Source organism: Anabrus simplex, chromosome 6 (genome assembly GCF_040414725.1).
Source record: "Anabrus simplex isolate iqAnaSimp1 chromosome 6, ASM4041472v1, whole genome shotgun sequence".
NCBI lineage: Eukaryota > Metazoa > Arthropoda > Insecta > Orthoptera > Tettigoniidae > Anabrus > Anabrus simplex.
Window position 1 is genome coordinate 214731701 of NC_090270.1, and position 19710 is coordinate 214751410.

At 38.3% G+C, this 19710-nt stretch overlaps 1 protein-coding gene across 1 annotated transcript in view; it reads right to left on the reverse strand.

The window, feature by feature from the left end:
• Positions 1-7888: 7888 nt before the first annotated feature.
• The window catches only part of LOC136875667 (valacyclovir hydrolase), a 115439-nt gene continuing 103617 nt past the window's right edge, over positions 7889-19710 (reverse strand). The window contains exon 6 of the mRNA XM_068228094.1: positions 7889-8407. Coding sequence (XP_068084195.1) covers positions 8311-8407 — 97 coding nt within the window. The 3' untranslated portion in view covers positions 7889-8310. The remainder of the gene's footprint in view (positions 8408-19710) is intronic.

Genomic DNA, 19710 nt, shown 5'->3' on the forward strand with positions numbered 1-19710 from the left:
CCTAGACAGAATATAATTGATATTGTGTTATTCCGCCAGTGTCTATGTGCTTCAAAGTGTCTAGTGATTTAGATGCAAGTGTATTTTACAATAATCTGTGCTTTGCCTAAGGAAATGTTTGGCTGGATCTTGGAGTATAACAAAACTTATAAGTGTGACAGATGGAGCAATCTGTATACTGTTACACAAAAGAAATAGTGACTTAGAGGGATTAGCTGGGTTTGTAACGTAGGGTTTTACACTACCAACACCTTCCGATTCATGCTGTGGCTATCAGTTATCAAGCAGACTGTGCCGAACTGAAGCTCGTGCATGTGGTTAAATATCAATGTTTAGTCAATAGAGTTTTTCCACTCATGTTATTTAATGGGTAAAAATCTATTAGGTTATATCTTTAGTGTCTGAACGTTTCATTACTAGGGGGCGGATTTCTATGACCTAAAAATGTATGAAATATGTATGCATTTATGACCTAAAACACACAAAAATATGACCTATAAAATTCAAAATATGACTTAATGAATAGCATCTACGTTACATAGAAACACTTGTATTATGATTGCTACAGGCTGCAATTAATTTAGCGTTAAAAAAGTTTTAATCCTTCGAAATCTTTAACCCAAAATCAACTAAAATAATGAATATTTCATGAACTCGTTAAGGTTACACTGCATGCTCCTAGGCAAGGACGGACTCTGTGGAAGACAAACACTACAGTTACTTTCACTGTTCAATATTCAATCAGTTTTAATTCATACACAAAACACATGTTATTTGAATGAAACTTTCATACCTGATCTAGTCTCCATTATCAGAATTGTTGAAATTTATGACCACATGCATCTTAAGATTGTTGAATGAGAATCCCTTCCTGTTGTCGCTGAGTATCGTCTTGTAGCGAGAAAAACTTCTTTCGACATCACATGATGTAAGGGGAGCGTACTTGAATAGAGTTAAATCGCTTGGAGAAAATTCCTGGAAATCTGCAGATGAAGGGTTTCCACAAAGAATGTCACTTATTCCACGCAGGTACACAAGTCTGCTATTTTTTTCCAGTACATTTTCTAGTTTTCTACACACCCTAGGTGCTATTGTTCCTTTCGCATACTTTAATTCCTGTTCAATGCACTTTAGTGCATCGCTTAGTTCTGCACCTGAAACTTCCATTTGCGTGATTGCTCCAGATAAAGAATTAAAATGGGACTTTATGTAAGCCACGTCCGCTTTTAATGTAGTGCTTGAAAATAAATCTTGAGTGGTTTTTATGGAGGACGATTCTGCAGGATCAAAAGACTTCACGATATTCTCCACGACATTAAGTTGTTGCAATAGTACACTGCGACAACAAGCCAAGTCCCCCATCGCGTTATAACTGGCTTGGGTGGTAGGCGTAGTGAAGGTGCTTCTCCTTGAAATTTCTGAACGCGAGGTGGAGCTTTGACAAGCACTTCCTTACAGTTCGATATTAATTTATCAACTTCAGGGTAGCTACTTCTAACTTCTTCAGCTGCCCTATGTGCAAGACATGTCACATGTATCATTTTCGGGTATAGCATTTTAAGTCCCTTGGCTGCCTTCACCAAATACGGAGCAGCGTCAGTTACAAATAGAAAAAATGTGCTCTCTCTTTGCCCCATTTGGCCATAACAGATTCATTGAATTGTCGAAGGGAACTGCAATGGTGGAATGGTGTGTCTTCTCTAGCACTTCACGTGTCAGGAGGAACGTATCTCCAGGTCGATCTTCCTTCACCGTGCCAACGATCACATTTGCTACATATCTTCCATCCACATCTGTGGTCTCGTCTATTGAAACTCATATCGTACTGTCTCCCACGCCACGCCTTATTATATCCAACATCTCTTCATAACAAGAGGTCAGATAGTCCTTCCTGAGAGTAGATTCGTTGGGAACAGGATGCTTTGTATATTTTTCAAGAAACTGTCTGAAGCTTCGTCTGTTAAGTTTCTTTAAAGGAATATTAGACAAAACCATTCTCTTCCAGAGATCTTGTGAAAATTGTGAACACTGTGAACTTGATGTCGGGGTTTCGAATAGCAGACGTTGCCTATTTACGAGTGCAGGATATCTAGTTACACAATTCTTATGTTTTGCAGTATTACAATGTTGTTGCACAGAGAAGCGTTTTTCTGCAGTAACTTTTACCTCACACAATTTACAGAATAATATCACTCCATCCGTACTGAATATGCTTTCACCGAACTCGCGAACAAAACTTCGCAACTTCTCACAAATTGAGACTTTCGTTTCAGGCATATTGAAAGGAACTGAATGACTGAAGCTCCCTGATGACCAGGGTCATTCAGTGCGTTGAAGGTGGAATAGGGAAGGGCGAAGGAGAGAGATAAGAACAATGATGAATAACTGCAGAATTACCTCTGCTTCAGAGTAAACAATAGCCCGGTTTCCAGGAATTGACCCAGCTAGCAAACAAGAGCTCCTACCTGTTAGAAACATTCCATACACTACTTTAGAATGGTTCTTCAGCAGTATATTCCAGTCTATCCTGAAAAATAATTTCTAGAGCTTATTCTGATTTTTTAAAAACGAAATTCAAATGAAAATCACCAAAATATGCCGTTATAATGATATTTTGTTCAAAATATGCCATAAAACTTAAGAAAGCCTAAATATGCATTTATATGCACAATAAAACCGGTTTAATTTTGATTATCATGCTCGGAAACGTGTTGCAAAATACAAGACTCTAAGATATAATGTTAAGGGAAAAAATATGACTTTTCATAGAAATCCGCCCCCTCTTCATTACTAAGGTTACTATCATTGCGGGTGTACTTGATCTGAGTGACACCGAGCTCGAAAGCTGCAGTCGCTTAAGTGCGCCAGTGTCCAGTATTCGGGAGATAGTAGGTTCGAACCCCACTGTCGGCAGCCCTGAACATGGCTTTCCTTGGTTTCCCATTTTCACACCAGGCAAATGCTGGGGCTGTACCTTAATTAAGGCCAAAGCCGCTTCCTTCCCACTCCTAGACCTTTCCTGTCCCATCGTCGCCATAAAACCTATCTGTGTCGGTGCGACGTAAAGCAATTAGCAAAAAACTAGCAATGATATGAGTGACTCAGACGGTTAAGGCGCTGGCCTTCTGATCCCAAGTTACTGGATTCGATCCTGACTCAGTCCGATGGTATTTGATGGTGCTCAAATACGTCAGCCTCGTGTCGGTTGATTTACTGGCACGTAAAGGAACTATTGCAGGACTAAATTTCGGCATTTCGACGTTTCCGAAACCCGTAAAAAATGTAGTTAGTAGGACGTAAAACGAATAACATTATGATTTCGGGTGTACTTCCCATGCATTGGGTGCTGAATTTAAGAAATTATCTACCACTTCAAAACTAAGGCAACAAGTTATATTTGTGTTTCACAGTTCTCATGAGAGCGAATAAATCGAGGAATTTTGCACCTTAATTTATTTTGATATATTCAAAATGATGCTAGAAATATCATTTTAACAGTTTTATCACGTATTTTCATCTATCCAGCGAAGTGAAATCTAAGAGAAAACGTTATTTGACGAATTGAAATGTCTAAATAATCAGCTTGTTGGTCTCTTTTCTAGTAGAATATATGTTATTCTAGTTGATTATATGTGATGCGTGCTTGTTGGCGAAGCGTTTTCATACGTGTAAAAGTGATTTTCCTTACGATGTTACATTTATCATAATAAATTACGGCCGTTTATATAAAATGCACGTAATATTTTCGTGTTAGCCAATACCAGCAATTCGGCTACTTCGGCCGCCATGTTTTTCTTATATTACGGTCTGAGGATTGGAGTCGGTCTTGTTTCTTCTCATTGCCTTAGCGAAGCGAAGCGAAAGTAGGTTATTTCATTCACGAGGAGGGGCAGACAGAGAAGCAACAGTTAAAACAGTGCCGCTAGGTATACGGCTATCGCTCCATTCCTCAGCGCGATTCCAATTGGCATTACGAGAATGACTTGCACACAAAAGCAAATTATTTTTCATCACCTTTTTATCATCATCATTATTACCATAATTTCAATGGATTCTTCGAAGATGGAGGCGACTCTGAGTGCCTGTGTTGTTGTAGAGACGAAGTCTCGGTTCGCTCCAATCTCCTGGTCTCCCCATAAAAGCACATTAGAAAGATTTTTAAAAATGCGTTTTGAATAGAAAAGTGATATTCCTATGACGATTAGGGAAGAAAAGTAAATCTATCACACAATAATTCAAGAAGAGCCCATACGAGTCGGGTTGTTGCGACTGCAAAGTTCACGTCCTAGTAGAAATTAAAATACTACATAGTGTAGGCCTAGATACATATTTACAATTGGCTTTACGTCGCACCGACACAGTTAGATCTTATGGTGACGATGCGATAGGAAAGGGCTAGGAGGAGGCGGCTGTGGCCTTAATTAAGGTAGAGCCCCAGGTTGTGGTGGTGATAATTGTTGTAAGAGGAAATACAACTAGGCAACCATCCTCTATATAACACTTATCAGAAAGAAAAAGTGGAGGGGATCCGACACTTCGAAAAATGAAGGTATCGGCCAAAGGAAGATAAGGGCCACGAAGGGCGTGAAAATGAAAGACTCCCGAGGCCTCGAGTGCTCTAAAGGGGTCGGGAAAGAACACGTGTTGACCAAGGGAGATTAGATAGGATAGATAAAAGTGAGGAGCTTGGCACAAGTAAGAGGAGGCAATGCTAGTAATCAGCTCAGGGCCCTATGGTCGCCAATCCACGCTCCAAAGGTATGAACCTCTGGGGCCCCTTTCAGTCACCTCTTACGGCAGGCAGGGGATTCGTGAGTGTTATTCTAAAGCCCCCATAGCATTTGCCTGGTGTGTAAATGGGAAACCACGCACAACCATCTTCAGGACTGCCGACAGTGGAATTCAAACTCCCGAATGCAAGCTCACAGCTGTGCACCCCTAACCGCATTGTTCCCACAACGAATTACTTTTCCTTCTTGGTCGTTATTGGAATCCACATCTACGGCATAGCCACAGTCCATCCACAGAAACTCTTTTATGTTATACTGTTAGTTTGCTTTCGTGAAGGAAATGAACGATCAAATTTGCTAGTTGAACTGCAGGTTTATATAACAGGCAAGAGCCATTCAAGGGCAGTTGCAAACCCAAATTCATACGTTTCGAAAGAAATTTGTTCCGTTGGTGATTGAATTTCTGACTGGAAAAGAATCTGTGTATTTGCCGCCACGTAGTGCCATAGGAAAATAAATGTAATTATTCGGGAGAGCCATAGTTTCGTGTTTCACCGAATAGCGCTGGAGGAAAATAGTAATCGGAGCTCTTCGGAAAACTTCGGTGAGTTTGGCGCCGCGTAGCACCGTAGGAAATAAAAGTAATTCGGGTGACAGATTAAATAGTATTTTCATTCTGTTTTCGTTCTTCATTAGTCCACGCTCATGTTTGAACGAGGGATTAGCTAGAGTAGTACCATGTAAATGTATCTTACAATTTAGGAAGTGCATATAGCATGTCTAATTTAAAGTGATTGTACATCAGGCGATAGATTATCTGTTTGTCCACGCTCGTGTTTGAAGGAATGTTGCGGTGATTAGCCAGCACTGTAACATGTAAATAGATGGGTGTTACTGTTTTATAAGCGTATACATTTATGTGGATAATTTCACAGGTGTCTTTTTACAATGTTCAAGTGTAGTGACTGTGATTTATTATACAGGCATAGACAAAGTTTAAATAGGCACATTAATAGTACACATAAGGAAATTAACACAAGTGGCCCTAATGCTAATAGTGCTGGTAATTTTACATGCAGTGTATGTTCACATACATATTCTAAAAAGTCAGATATATTGTTACATTTCCGCAATATTCATGACGTTGTGATAAGTGAAAGCAGGTCATTTAATTCTTTTGAAGAGTTTAAGGAATGGAAAATAAATTATGAAGCAAAAAACCTCGTGAAATATGTTTTAATGTTTGGTTCTGAGGACATTGCAAAAAGTGGAACAGTATATTACAATTGTCATCGTTCAGGACACTTTAAATCAAAGGGGTCGGGTGCCCGCCATTTAAAGAGCCAAGGCACCAAAAAGACTGATGGTTTCTGTCCTTCAACAATAAAAGTTTCTTTAATTGAAGAGGGAAGGTTTGAGGCTGTGTTTTCACCTACTCATCAAAATGATTTAGAGCATTTATTTTTAACACAGGATGAAGAGAGTTCTTTGGCAGCTAAAATAGCATTAAAAATTCCTTTTGATGTCATATTAGATGATATTTGAAGCGGCCAGAAAACCCTGGAAGAACTGCAAAGAATTCATCTCCTCACAAGAAAAGGCTTGCATAACATTGAGAAGTCTTATAATTTGAGCTCAGAAGCTGTGAAGCATTCTAATGATGCAGTGAGTGTAGATGCCTGGGTGAATGAGGTGAGAGCAGGAAGTGGGGACTGTGTGTTATTTTATAAGCCTCAGCGGAAGGTTTCTGAAGAGTATCCTTTCTTGGATAAAAATGACCTTGTGTTAGCATTAATGAATGATGCACAAGCTTCTATGCTGGAGAAATATGGAGGGGATGCTGTATGCACTGATGGTACCCATGGACTCAATGCATAAGATTTTGAATTGATAACTCTTATAATTATTGATGATATGCATCAGGGTTTCCTGTGTTCATTTTTATTTACAAACAGAACTGATAAAGAAGTCTTAAAGATTCTATGAAAAAGAATTAATGTTGCACATTACATTTCATTTTCTGCTTTTTCTTTTACCAGTTGTTTAACACTGCACAAACTCTGCAAGTTTTTTTTTTGCGATGATGGAATATGACAAATGAGAAGATAACATGGCCTTAATTAAAATACAGCCCAAACACTTCCCTGGTGTGAAAATGGGAAACGCAGAAAACCATATTCAGTGCTTCAGATGGTGGGGTTTGGACCCCGAACACAAGTGAACAGCTATGCAACCGGCACTGCGCAGCAAACTCACTTGATACTCCTAAAGTTTTCCTAGTGAATGATCTTACTCCACTGTATTTCTTTAAAAGCTTTGGAAGAAAACCTTATAATCTTCTACCTCTAATTCCTTTTCTCTCTTGATATGAATACTGCTAATTAGCACCACTTTCAGTAATATCCTACTTTCTGACTCTGTCATCTCTACATACTTTCGTTCTTCCTTCCATGTGACCTATGATATTAAAGAGTATCCCATTACCGTGCGCCAACGGCTGCAGCCGTGTGGACACACTGGATCCCATGAGATCTCCAAAGTTAAGCAACATTGGGCGTGGTCAAGAAGTGGATGGCTTGCCATGCGCTGTTGGTAGGGGTAAGGGAATGGAGGAGCGGAAAGGAACTGGCCATCCTAACACATAAACTCCAGCTCAGCCACACCTCTGTGGAGGTTCGGACCAGATTTCGGGCAGAATACACCCTTACCTTACCTTACCTTATTATTGTGCGGTTAGGGGTGCAAAGCTGTGAGCTCGCATTCAGGAGATAGTGGGTTTGAAGCCCACTGTCAGCAGCCCTGGAGATGATTTCCATGATTTCCCATTTTCATACCAGGCAAACAGTGAGGCTGTACCTTAAGGCCATGCCCACTTCCTTCCCACTCCTAACCCTTTCCTATACCATCGTCTCCATAAGACCTATCTGAGTCAGTGTGACATAAACCCAATTGCCAATTTAAAAAAATGAAAAGAGGTAACCTATCAAATGTTAGTTCGCTAGCCAGGACAATCCTGTCAAGTAAAAGTGTGAGTAATATTGAGAATACATTTCTTTGTAAGCAATAACGATCGCATGCATGAGGTAAGTTAGCATATCCTAGAAAAGGGTGTGCCACATTTGCAGGTAAGGAGAAACAAGAACAATAATTTCCATAAATTTATTTTGTACAATAATAAATCGATAACAGATTTATGCATTTTTTTTTTTTTTTTTTTGAGCTGCTAAGTTTGTAACATATTGTTACATTTTCCACCAAATCATAACTCTTGTATAAATCAATTAGATTCCCCATGTCTGGTCAACTTTCGCTAGGTCCGAGGTAAGTAAAAGAAATTGCAAGTAGCTTATACATAAAATATTTCCAATCTGTGCATCAGAAAACCAGTGTTATCTGGGCTATTTATTTCTTCATTCACCTCTAAAATGATGGCGTTGTCATGCATTCTTTGAGTCAATCATGTACTCTCTTTCAGTCCACCTACCATCATCTTCCTGGAACATTTATCAGCAAAAAATCTTTGTTTTCAACCGATTTAGTGGTTGATGCATAAGCTGAATATTTCTTCTAAACAGCCAAATTATTTCTTTTCATTCAAGAAGTTTTCTACAATCTTGTTGAATTCATCAGCATATCTCAAATGAATGTTGTGTTTTCCTTCATCAAACACGTGTAATCTGTAAAAAAAAAAAAGGAACATATTACAATATATATAGAGAACACTATAAGACAATGAATATGTGACTCTAACCACTCAGTGGACTGAAACAAATGATAACGTATTTGTTACAGTGATACAGCAACCTTAATAGACATACAAAGGCCAGCACATAGGCAGACAGGAATGGTAGTTCAAACAACTATCATATAATTCCATTTTCCTCATTTTTGTAAAACTACAAATAAGCTTAATAACCAGTTGGAGTTTAATTTGAACATAGCAGTCATCAAGACATTGAACAAGGTAATCCAAACCATCAACCGTATATATGTAGGATAATGCGATCTGATTTAAAAAAAAGTGTCATGTTAAAAAAGGGAAGTTCTTAATTAAAAAGCACACAAAAATATCTAAGCCCTCAGAACCCTAATAATATTGGAATCAAGAAAGCAATAGATGTTCATGAAAGACCTGACAATGTACAGGATGTACCCAAACATCATCATCATAGAACTTCTCCAACATGCCAGGTAGGGTGGTGTTGAATGAGCCTTCGCCATCGCTGTCTGTCCAGGAATGACTTCTTTCACACCACTGACTACCAGTTCCCTTCTCTTCTCTTCACATCATCTCTCAGTTGGTGTAGCCATCTATTCCTAGGTCTTCCCACTTGCCTTCTTCCTTCAACCATTCTTTCTAGGCATGCATATGGTGTTCATGTGCCAGGCATTCGCTTTACATGTCCATACCATGTTAGTCTCAAAGTCCTTAGCTTCTCTCCTATCGAGTTCACTTTGAGTTACATTCTTTTTTTTTCCACAAGTTGTTTTACGTTGCACCGACACAGATAGCTCTTATTGCAACAATAGGACAGGAAAGGGCTAGGAGTGGGAAGGAATCGGCCGTGGCCTTAAGAAGGTACAGCCCCAGCATTTGCCTGGTGTGAAAATGGGAAACCACGGAAAACCATCTTCAGGGCTGCCGACAGTGAGGCTCGAACACACTATCTCCCGAATACTGGAGTTACATTCTGATGTCATTGTTTCTTACATGGTCCTTGCGTCTGTTTTTGAGAGTAGTTTCACATGCTTGCAATTTACTAACTTCTCTCTCTTTCAGTATACATGTTTCTACACCGTATATGAGAATGGGCACAAAGTATGGCTTATATACAGAGTCATCTTGGCTCTCATGGGCACTTTGTTCCCAAACATGTGAGAAGTAATTCGGGGATGGATAGAACACCCAAAACAACAAAAACTGTCCCTATGAATGCATGCCCTACAGACGATCGTTTACGGGTTACAGACTTCCCAACTTTGTACTGGAAGCCTTGATAATAGGTACCTCACTGGGCACATCCCGCGGAGAATAGCTGCCACCATGTTGGTGTACAAGCATGGATAATGCATTTTAACCTTAAAATCTATTCAGCAAGGCAAGTGCCTTGAGCATAAATTTAGTTGAGAATTTCTGAAGAGGCATAAGACAGTTGAAATGAAGAGTCATATGTTCTAAAGCTCATTAATATGCAGTATTTTATTTATTTATTTATTTACTTCTTTTATTTATTTAATCCGTTTACCGTCCAGGGTTTGTTTTTCCCTCGGACTCAGCGAGAGATTCCACCTCTACCGAATTAAGGGCAGTGTCCTGGAAAGTGAGATGTTGGGTCGGTTATAAAACTGGTAATGAGGATCAGTACCTTGCCAGGGCGGCCTCGTCTGCTATGCTGAATAGGGGCCTTGTGGGGGATGGGATGATTTAAGAGAGAGAGAGAGAGAGAGAGAGAGAGAGAAGGAAGCGACCGTGACCTTATATTAGGTACCTTCCTAGCATTTGCCTGGAGGATAAGTGGGAAACCACAGAAATCCATTTCAAGGAAGGCTGAGGTGTGAATCGAACCTCCTCGACCCAGTTGACCTCCTGAGGCTGAGTGGAATACGTTCCAGTCCTCATACCACTTTTCAAATTCCGTGGCAGAGGCAGGAATCAAACCTGGGCCTCCTGGAGTGGCAGATAATCATACTAACCAGCACACCACAGAGGTGGACTGCAGTATTTATAAATAAATTAATAAAATTAATGAATAACAGAAATTATGTAATAGAGTAGTATTGTCCCCTTCAAATTTGGCCTACAATGAACATTTTATTGTATGTGGAAATGGGATGTTTTCATTCTTTCATTAAGGGTGATATATTACAAGTTCATGCCAACACAGTCGTGTCTTCATAGAGAGAACCGGTTTGGACAGGCAGGGAGCACAGTATTGATTTTTCAATCGACCGGCCAGCTGAGTGTTGTGACCTACTGGGAAACTTTCAAGGCTGCTCTAATTAGCAGCGCATGTGGAATATTCTGGAGACAGTAATATCTAGAATCATGAGAACCTATCAGGTGAAAGTACGATATCCAATTACGAGATGACATAGAGATGCACCCACCCGGTATAAATGCTTAAATACCTGCGTTTTAGGAGTAAACGCTCTCTTATCACTGATCTCTTATCTTCTGGTAGTCATTGAGTGAAGCAGATTTTTGAGAACTAAGTTACATACTGTTCTTCGATAATTCCACGTGGTTGTGTGTGAGAACACAGTCTAAAATTTTTGTGTCAGTTTCAGCTCTTATCCAGTCAAGAGAGAAGAGGACCTCTACGTGTCGATAATCTTCGCCGGGATGTTTCACCCATCGTCCGAAAGAGCAATCTACAGGATTATGGATATGGACTTTGCTGTTGACATGAAGAATTAAGATGTAGGAATTATCTAACATGGGGGAGATAGCGACAGGGAGCAGATTGCCATGTAAGCAGATCACCATGTGAGCAGATTGAGTCAGCGACGGAGAGATCCACATTCATCAGAAATTTAAGTACCATTTTATAATGAATTTTCTGTTCATTTTTGTAGAAATAATACTTACTTATTCATTAATGGTAGTATTTCTATTAGATTAGAAAATTTGACAATATTTCCATTCTTCTTTCCTATGGGTAATGATAGTGTTGTTATGTTATGAGTGTATGATTTGTTGGACTCTGATTACTGTAGTTAGACTGTGTGTGTTTTCTAATATGATTCTGAACATCCCTCTGACAGCTTAGAGTGTTATTTAGAAATCATGGAGATCACCGATAAAAGATGATTGTTTTTTGAGAGTATTTTCAAATATTTGAACACGTGTGGACAAAAACATGTTGAATTTCGGAGTAAATTTCATCTCACTTATTTTCATTGGATTTTATGCGAGTTAGTGTCATCAGATTCAGTGTCGAATTCAGATTTTTGTGAAATTGATATCCAGCAATAATAATAATAATAATAATAATAATAATAATAATAATAATAATAATAATAATAATAATAATAATATTTGTAGATCGGGTTAAACTAAAATTCAAGGGTCATGCGATGAGGATATTTAGGGGTTGTAGTAAGGATGTAAAGGACAAAGCATATTTGCCTCTGGTGAGACCCCAATTAGAGTATGGTTCCAGTGTATGGGACCCTCACCAGGATTACTTGATTCAGGAACTGGAAAAAATCCAAAGAAAAGCAGCTCGATTTGTTCTGGGTGATTTCCGACAAGAGAGTAGCGTTACAAAAATGTTGCAAAGTTTGGGCTGGGAAGACTTGAGAGAAAGAAGACGAGCTGCTCGACTAAGTGGTATGTTCCGAGATGTCAGTGGAGAGATGGCGTGGGAGGACATCAGTAGATGAATAAGTTTGAGTGGTGTCTTTAAAAGTAGGAAAGATCACAATATGAAGATAAAGTTGGAATTCAAGAGGACAAATTGGGGCAAATATATTTTTTATACGAAGGGGAGTTAGGGATTGGAATAACTTACCAAGGGAGATCAATAAATTTCCAATTTCTTTGTAATCATTTAAGAAAAGGCTATGAAAACAACAGATAGGGAATCTGCCACCTGGGTGACTGCCCTAAATGCAGATCAGTAGTGATTGATTATTGTGTAATGTTTGATGTGTGCTTTATTAAATGGAATATGAGCCTGGAATATGGCAGAATCCTGAGGGATTAATTATATAGTTTATTTGAGAAGTATGTGTCTAGTGAATCATGTCTTCTGCAAATTTTGGAGCATGTGTTAAATGATGTGAGTAAGACTTAAAAGTAATAATAATAATTTTATTGTGACTCATGAACCACAGGTTCGATGGTGTTAATGTTTAACCTATATTGATGTGCGTGTTAGTAGTCGACAATTCTTCTGAATACTGAACCGATGATATTCTTGATGATCAAAGTTGTGAGAACTCTGTTGTTTCTGAATAAGTGATTGCCTATATTTAATCACATTTCTGTGAGGGTCGTGAGTGATATTTACCCGATACCATCACCTTAACCCCTTAAGCGGGGAGCTCACTCCCAGGTGGGGAGCGATTTCCATGATTGAAGAAAATATTTAATTACTTGATTAAAAACAATCTTAGACTAAAATGAACTATTGAAGGGCAAAAAGAGAAATATTTACTTGAATATAATATATTCAATTGTTGAAAAATTTGATTATTTTAATTTTTCAATACTTTGTGCAAAAACGTACTAAGTGTTTTCACACTGTGAAATCGAGATTGCTTCTTCGTAACAGCAAAGCTCTGGTTTTTGTTTATACAGTAACTTTCACATGAATATTTTAGGCAGTTTACTATCAATCTTTGCCTTAAATAAACGTTTCTGCATATGTAAATTGTAGATTTACAAAGTTTACATGTACTTAAAAGATGTACAATGGAATAAATTATAACACTCACAAATTTTTCTGTTATGTTGATTAGTGCTTTCGAGGGATCAAGTTTATATCGCCCCTCTACAATTCATAAGTGACATAAACGGACTATATTACACTACAATACAGGTAATATTTACAGTATTTACGGTTTTCAGAGTGTTATGTCTTTTACAGCTGTTCATTATGATACACACGGAAGCAGGTCATGTTATGTAACCTGTCTCGCCTTCGCATAATTTATATAATTCCATTCCGAAACGCGATCGTTTTCTTATTATGTAAACTTTCCACCCTAGCCACCCTTTCCATAGCAAGAGGTTGTCATCAATTGACATTTTGCCACCAGGGGTATAAGCTTCCGAAAATGTTGCCAATAGGTGATCAAATACTGGATTTATGTCGTATATTTTGGGAGGAAGTTGTGCATTATTCACCTCATTGTCAGAGATATGTAAAATGCTGTGAAGGAAAATATAATAATAATAATAATAATAATAATAATAATAATAATAATAATAATAATAATAATATTGGCTTCATGTCCCACTAACTACTTTTACGGTTTTCGGAGACACTGAGGTGCCAGAATTTAGTCCCGCAGGAGTTCTTTTGCATGCTAGGAAATGTACTGACAAGAGGCCGACGTATTCGAGCACCTTCAAATACCACCGGTCTGAGCCAGAATAGAACCTACCAAGTTGGGGTCAGGTGGCAGGCCAGGCCACTCAATCTGGTGAGAAAAAAATCTCTTCTGTGTCATCGGCTCATAGAAAGTAGGCGTAGTGAACAAGCAATTGAGAGAAATAGTGTCCTAATTTAGGTTTCTCTACAATCCTCTGCGGCAACAGTGTGGCCATAAGAAGCTTTATTTCGTCTTTATTTGTCCGGGCACGGTCTTGATCTCGATTCCTTCCTTTTGTCTTACTAAACTGGGATTTATGTGCGATTTCCTGTTCGGCATCTTTTGTCTCTTCAGCTATGTTCTGGCATATCTCGTCATAAGAAAGTAATTGAAATATTTCGCTTAGTTTTGTTTTCCCTAAAAACACTATTTTTACATCACGATGGAAATTTGGATAAAAGCGGGAATTTCTTTGTCCATTTTCAGTATAAGTTGACGAAGAACTTGCAATGGTTGGATTGTAATCAGTATTATCGTCACAACTGTCACTGTCATGATCGCTACTTGAACTGGAATCGAACACGTGTTATCTCTTCTGCGACTGCTGAACATTCGCATCAGCTACGCCCAAACCCTGTATATTCGAGCTTATAGTACATTTTCCATGTAAATTCCTGTCACTTACGAATTCCCCTTCGGTAGAACTTACTTCACTAATATCACAATTCTCCCCACTAAATTCCAACATTTTGTTTATCATGACCCGTAAATCGTCTTCCTCTAACAGTCGGAGCCGGTAATTCGTTATAGATATTTTAGCGGAAAATATGTAGGAAAAAGGATCGTATAGAACCCTGGCCTCAGCAGTTTGGCCGGAAATCATGAAATAGGACTGTATTACGGATGCATACGATAATAAAATGTTGTGTAACTCGCGATAAACACACACTCCAGTCGTGAAGGATGAACTCAAGACGGGATAATAAATCAGGTCACAGTTCTGAAATGTCATCAGAGAAGTCTGTTCAGTGTCACAATCTCTAGAAATCCCTTCTACAGCATATTATTACATCCAAGGAATAATTAGGCGATGAGCTAAATCTTCAGAGCGGAGCTATTAGGCTTAGGTTGTTCTTGCCCGGACTCAGCAGCGTTCTTTATGTTGCAACATGTGGATGACACATTGGTATTGGGAGAACATAGTAGAAAAAATTCACATCAGAGGGAAGACTCATCCAGAATACGCTGCTAAAAAGGAAATACACCTCTGCAGGCAGGCAACTGAGAAAAAAATTATAATTCGAATCGGCGGATATATCCGCGTTCCCCACCGAGCAAGCAACTTGTAGCCGCGGATCTCGCTGCATCGCCCACCGAAGGGGTTAAAATTCCATGAGTAAGAGAATAAAAATCAGAACTTAATAATAAATTCCAGAATCCGACTGTAATATATGTAAATAATAATGGTGTATCGTGTGTGATTGTGGAGTGAGTGTAGTAGTTAATTACATTTTTATGTGATTTATTGAAATGTGGTTCTGACCCGGCCACGTGTTCACCATGTTGGGCCCAGGTTATTTCCAGCGTTGTCTCTGATGATTTATTTTGAGATGGTTAAAACCTTTAGTAAGTTTTATTTAAAATTAACGTAAAAGTAACAGTAAGGTACCAGCCAAAAATGAATAAGTGTGTAATATTTCAATCGTACGGACAAGGTACCCAAAATTTGTAAAGATTGTTAATTTCATTTTTGAGGTGTCAGATAACATGAACTGATTAATCTCACATATTATTCAGAGCAGTTTAAAAGGAGATTCGTGGAAATAACAATTCTTGTGAATGTAGTTTAATGGTGATAAAGTCTTGAATAGACATGCTCCAGTAAATTTATATAATAAAATATTTCAAAAGCATAGTTCAGTGGAATTCAAGCTAGATAAACATAATAATGATGTTAATGGAATTTATCCATGAGAAGGACGATAATGTTATTATATTTCTGATAGTATTTGTGAAAGTTAATGACACCACGATTTCTTCATAAAATGTAAACTTTCTTTGTGTGAATGCAGACGCTATCACGATAGCATACGATAGTATTCGACAGCTTAGAACAGTCTAGGATAACCTAGGATGGCATAGGATAATTTACAAGCCATGGAAAGCTTATTGCTATTTAATTTTTCTTTTGAAATTTGTTAATAATCCAACCATTATTAAGAGGAGGTTCTCCCAGAATAGTTTTATTTCTTTACTCAAGCCAGATGTGGGCTAATGGATATTTATTGTATATTTCAGTTAAATTCAAGCTTCAATATGAGTGGAGAATGAAGGTGTAACATCTCATACAACTTGTGGAGAAGAATTTTGAACAAAATCCCTCAAGATTTATTTGTTGATTTCGTTAAATTTGGGTTTTTAGTGCTAGTTTTAATAAATGTCAAACCTGTTGTTTTAAATGTTTTTTTTTATTGTCGTCAGTCCTTGTATCTTACCTGCCCTTTTAAAATAAGCAAGGCTCGACAGCGAACTGTCCATGACTGGGTCTTTCGCTCTCCGGCTGAGCCGACCGGGAATAAAGGGGGCAGTATAATGTGTTAATTATGCTTCAATTGATGCAAGCTGCATCATCAGTGATGTATAGTAACATGTTGCATTATGCCACAAAGAAAGTCTCCTGATTTGTGACTTTTGATGTTGGAGATCACTGTGGTGAATGTTGTGTGATCTCTTGCCAGATGAAAATATCTTTCAACACTGTGAATTCCAGTTCACTATTTGAAGTTTCCAAGCCATGATGTCTGCCTCCTCCCGACACCTCATTAATCCTGTATTTTGCAGTGTACAATCCAATTTAAGATCAGGTAACGGTCATTTCTGAGGATGTGGTCAAGGTAATAAATCTTACAGTGCTCAAAAAAATTATTCTATTCTAGCACAGTCTGACAAGTTAATTGTTCATGGGATGTTATTGAAAATTTAACACAAAATGTGAATAATAAAATACAGGAGAATAATGCACGTGCCTTATAAATTAAGAAATTGGGAGAGAAGTTTCCAGTACAATTTTTACTACTACAAATTATGAAAATTAACATTTACTTGGGAGAGAGAGTATCAAATTTTGGTATATGAAACTTGGTTTTTAAGTATGTACCGTTTTAAAATACGGCCACTGCAGTGCTTTGGTCATCATTCAGAGAATGCACAAAAGCCGTTAAGGAAGCATTTGTTCGTATTTACATTTGATTGTGCATACTGAAAATGTCTTAGACAATTAATGGCCCCGCCGAGTATGAAGTACGTGCTGTGATATCTTTTCTAAAGGCAAAAGATGTGAAAGCTGTTGAAATTCATTGGCAGATTAGTGAAGATCAGGTAACGGTAATTTCTGAGGATGTGGCCAAGGTAATAAATCTTACAGTGCTCGAAGAAATTATTCTATTCTAGCACAGTCTGACAAGTTTATTGTTCATGGGATTTTATTGAAAATTTATAACAAAATGTGAATAACAAAATACAAGAGAATAATGCATATGCCTTATAAATTAAGAAATGAGGGAAGGAATGCTACAAAAATGGGTTAAAGCATTTAAAGAAGGGCGTACTAATGTCCATGACGAGAAATGTAGTGGGCAACTGATTTATTACTAAAGACTTGGTGCAAAAAGTTGACACAAAGGTTAAAAAAAATGGACGCCTTATGATATCAACGTTACGTTACGAGTTGCCTGAAATTTCAAGGAGTGTTCTTTATGAAATTGTGTAAGGACGCTTAGATTACTGGAAGTTGTGCTCACGCTAGGTACCGAGGATGCTGACAGAGGTGCACAAAACCAAGTGTGTAGGCAGTGCTTTGACATTCCTTGAGCGGTACAGTAATAAAGATGATGAGTTCCTGAGTCGTACTGTCACCAGTGACACAACATGGATGTCTTATGTTAATGCCAGAATCTAAACAGCAATCCATGGAATGGAGACATTCAACATCACCCATAAAAGTGAAGTGCAAGCAAACAATTTCAGCTTGTAAACTCAAGTACACTGTGTTTTGGGATAGGCAGGCTGCGTTGCTTGTGGATTCTTTGAACCAAGATGACACAATAAATGCCGAGACTTATTCTGAGACCTTCTGTAAACTCCGTTGTGCAATCCAAAACAAACAGTGTGGCATGTTCACAAGGAGGATTCTTTTGCTTCATGACAATGTGTGACCTCTCATGGTTGATCGAACCAGAGAGCTCATTGCTTCATTTGGTTGGGAACAATTTGATCCTCCTTTGTATAGTCCTGACCTAGCACCTATAGACTACCACTTGTTCCTGCACTTAACAAAGCATTTAAGAGGTCAACACCATGACGATGATGAAGACGACCTAAAAATGACCGTGCTGCAGTGGTTAACACATTAGGCGGCAGATTTCTATGAGGGTGAAATTCAGAAGCTGGTTTCATAATATGACAAGTGCCATAATATGCTTGGAACTTATGTTGAGTAGTAGTTTAAGGTACAGACTTACATGTAAAAAGAGAATTGTTTAAAAAATTGCATTACCTTTTTATCTATATCAAAACAGTACTTACTTAAAAATCATGCGTCGTATTTACCGTAATTGAATAGCTGCCTATTTTCCATGTTTCAGCATTGGTAAAAAATAGTCTGATAATAAACTAGTGAATGACTAGTTACAATGAACAACCTGCTTGTTGGTTTTAATGTTGGCTGGCCAAGTAAATGTACTCTGCAAATAAGTTATGCACTTCCTTTTGATATGTACACAATCTGCACATGTTTCTTTAATACAGAATCAAGTTGTGCATTTTTGCCCTGGCCACTGAGTGAATCCAAGTGAAGGTTTTCTCCATTCTCCTTTAAATGTGGATGTAAAATTTTCTTCTTTGATAAAGGATAATGTTCTTACCGGGCGAGCTGGCCGTGTAGTTAGGGGTGTGCAGCTGTGAGCTTGCATCCAGGAGATAGTGGGTTCTAACCCCACTGTTGGCAGCCCTAAAGATGGTTTTCCATGGTTTCCCATTTTCACACCAGGTAAATGCAGGGGCTGTACCTTAATTAAAGCCACAGCCACTTCCCTCTCATTCCTAGGCCTTTCCTATCCCATCATCGCCATAAGACCTATCTGTGTCGGTGCAACGTAAAGTAAATAGTAAAAAATAAAAATAAAAATAATGTTCTTACAGCCAATCAGAACTATAAAATCCTTACTATTCATTTATTTAAGCCTTTAATAGTATTGACTGATATTGGCATCTCCGATCTCTTTCTCTAGATGCAATTCATTAATAGATTTAAAAAAAAATTGAACAGCTTTATATCGTGCTTTTTTGCCTTTTTGAGAAGTTTTACTGAGGCAAGATATCTGCTGCCTGTGAGCACTGATGTCTGCCAGCACTTACTATACTATTCAGGGCATGCACTACGAACTTGGAACTCCTGAATTTCCCCTTTCAAAAAGACTAATAAAAAATTAGCCCCCCTCCCCTCTTCTCAAAACTGTTTCTGCTTAAGAAGACCTTCACGAATATATAAGAGAATTAATCAGAATTTGCCATCCAACTATGTACAGTTTCTTTGTGAGGTCTTTGGTCTGAAGGTAAAATGCACACTTGCACCTCGGGTCAATACGTGGAATGTGCAGGAAACAGTACCTTGTGGAACCAAAAGGGGTGATGATAACTTCAGCTACATAATGCTGCATAGAGAGGAAGAGAGAGTATAGTCCATTTTAAATGGGAAACTGTTTCTGTTGTGGTTGTTTATATAAAGCAAATATATTTTGGCCAAGTGCAGGTGATATTTAATGCAGTAAAATTTTCCACAGAGTGCAAGGCACTGAACGGGTAGGAAAATATGACAACACAGCAGCTTGTTGGAGGAACATTTTGAGTAGCCTCTTGACAATGCTGCTTGTGGTGTGCA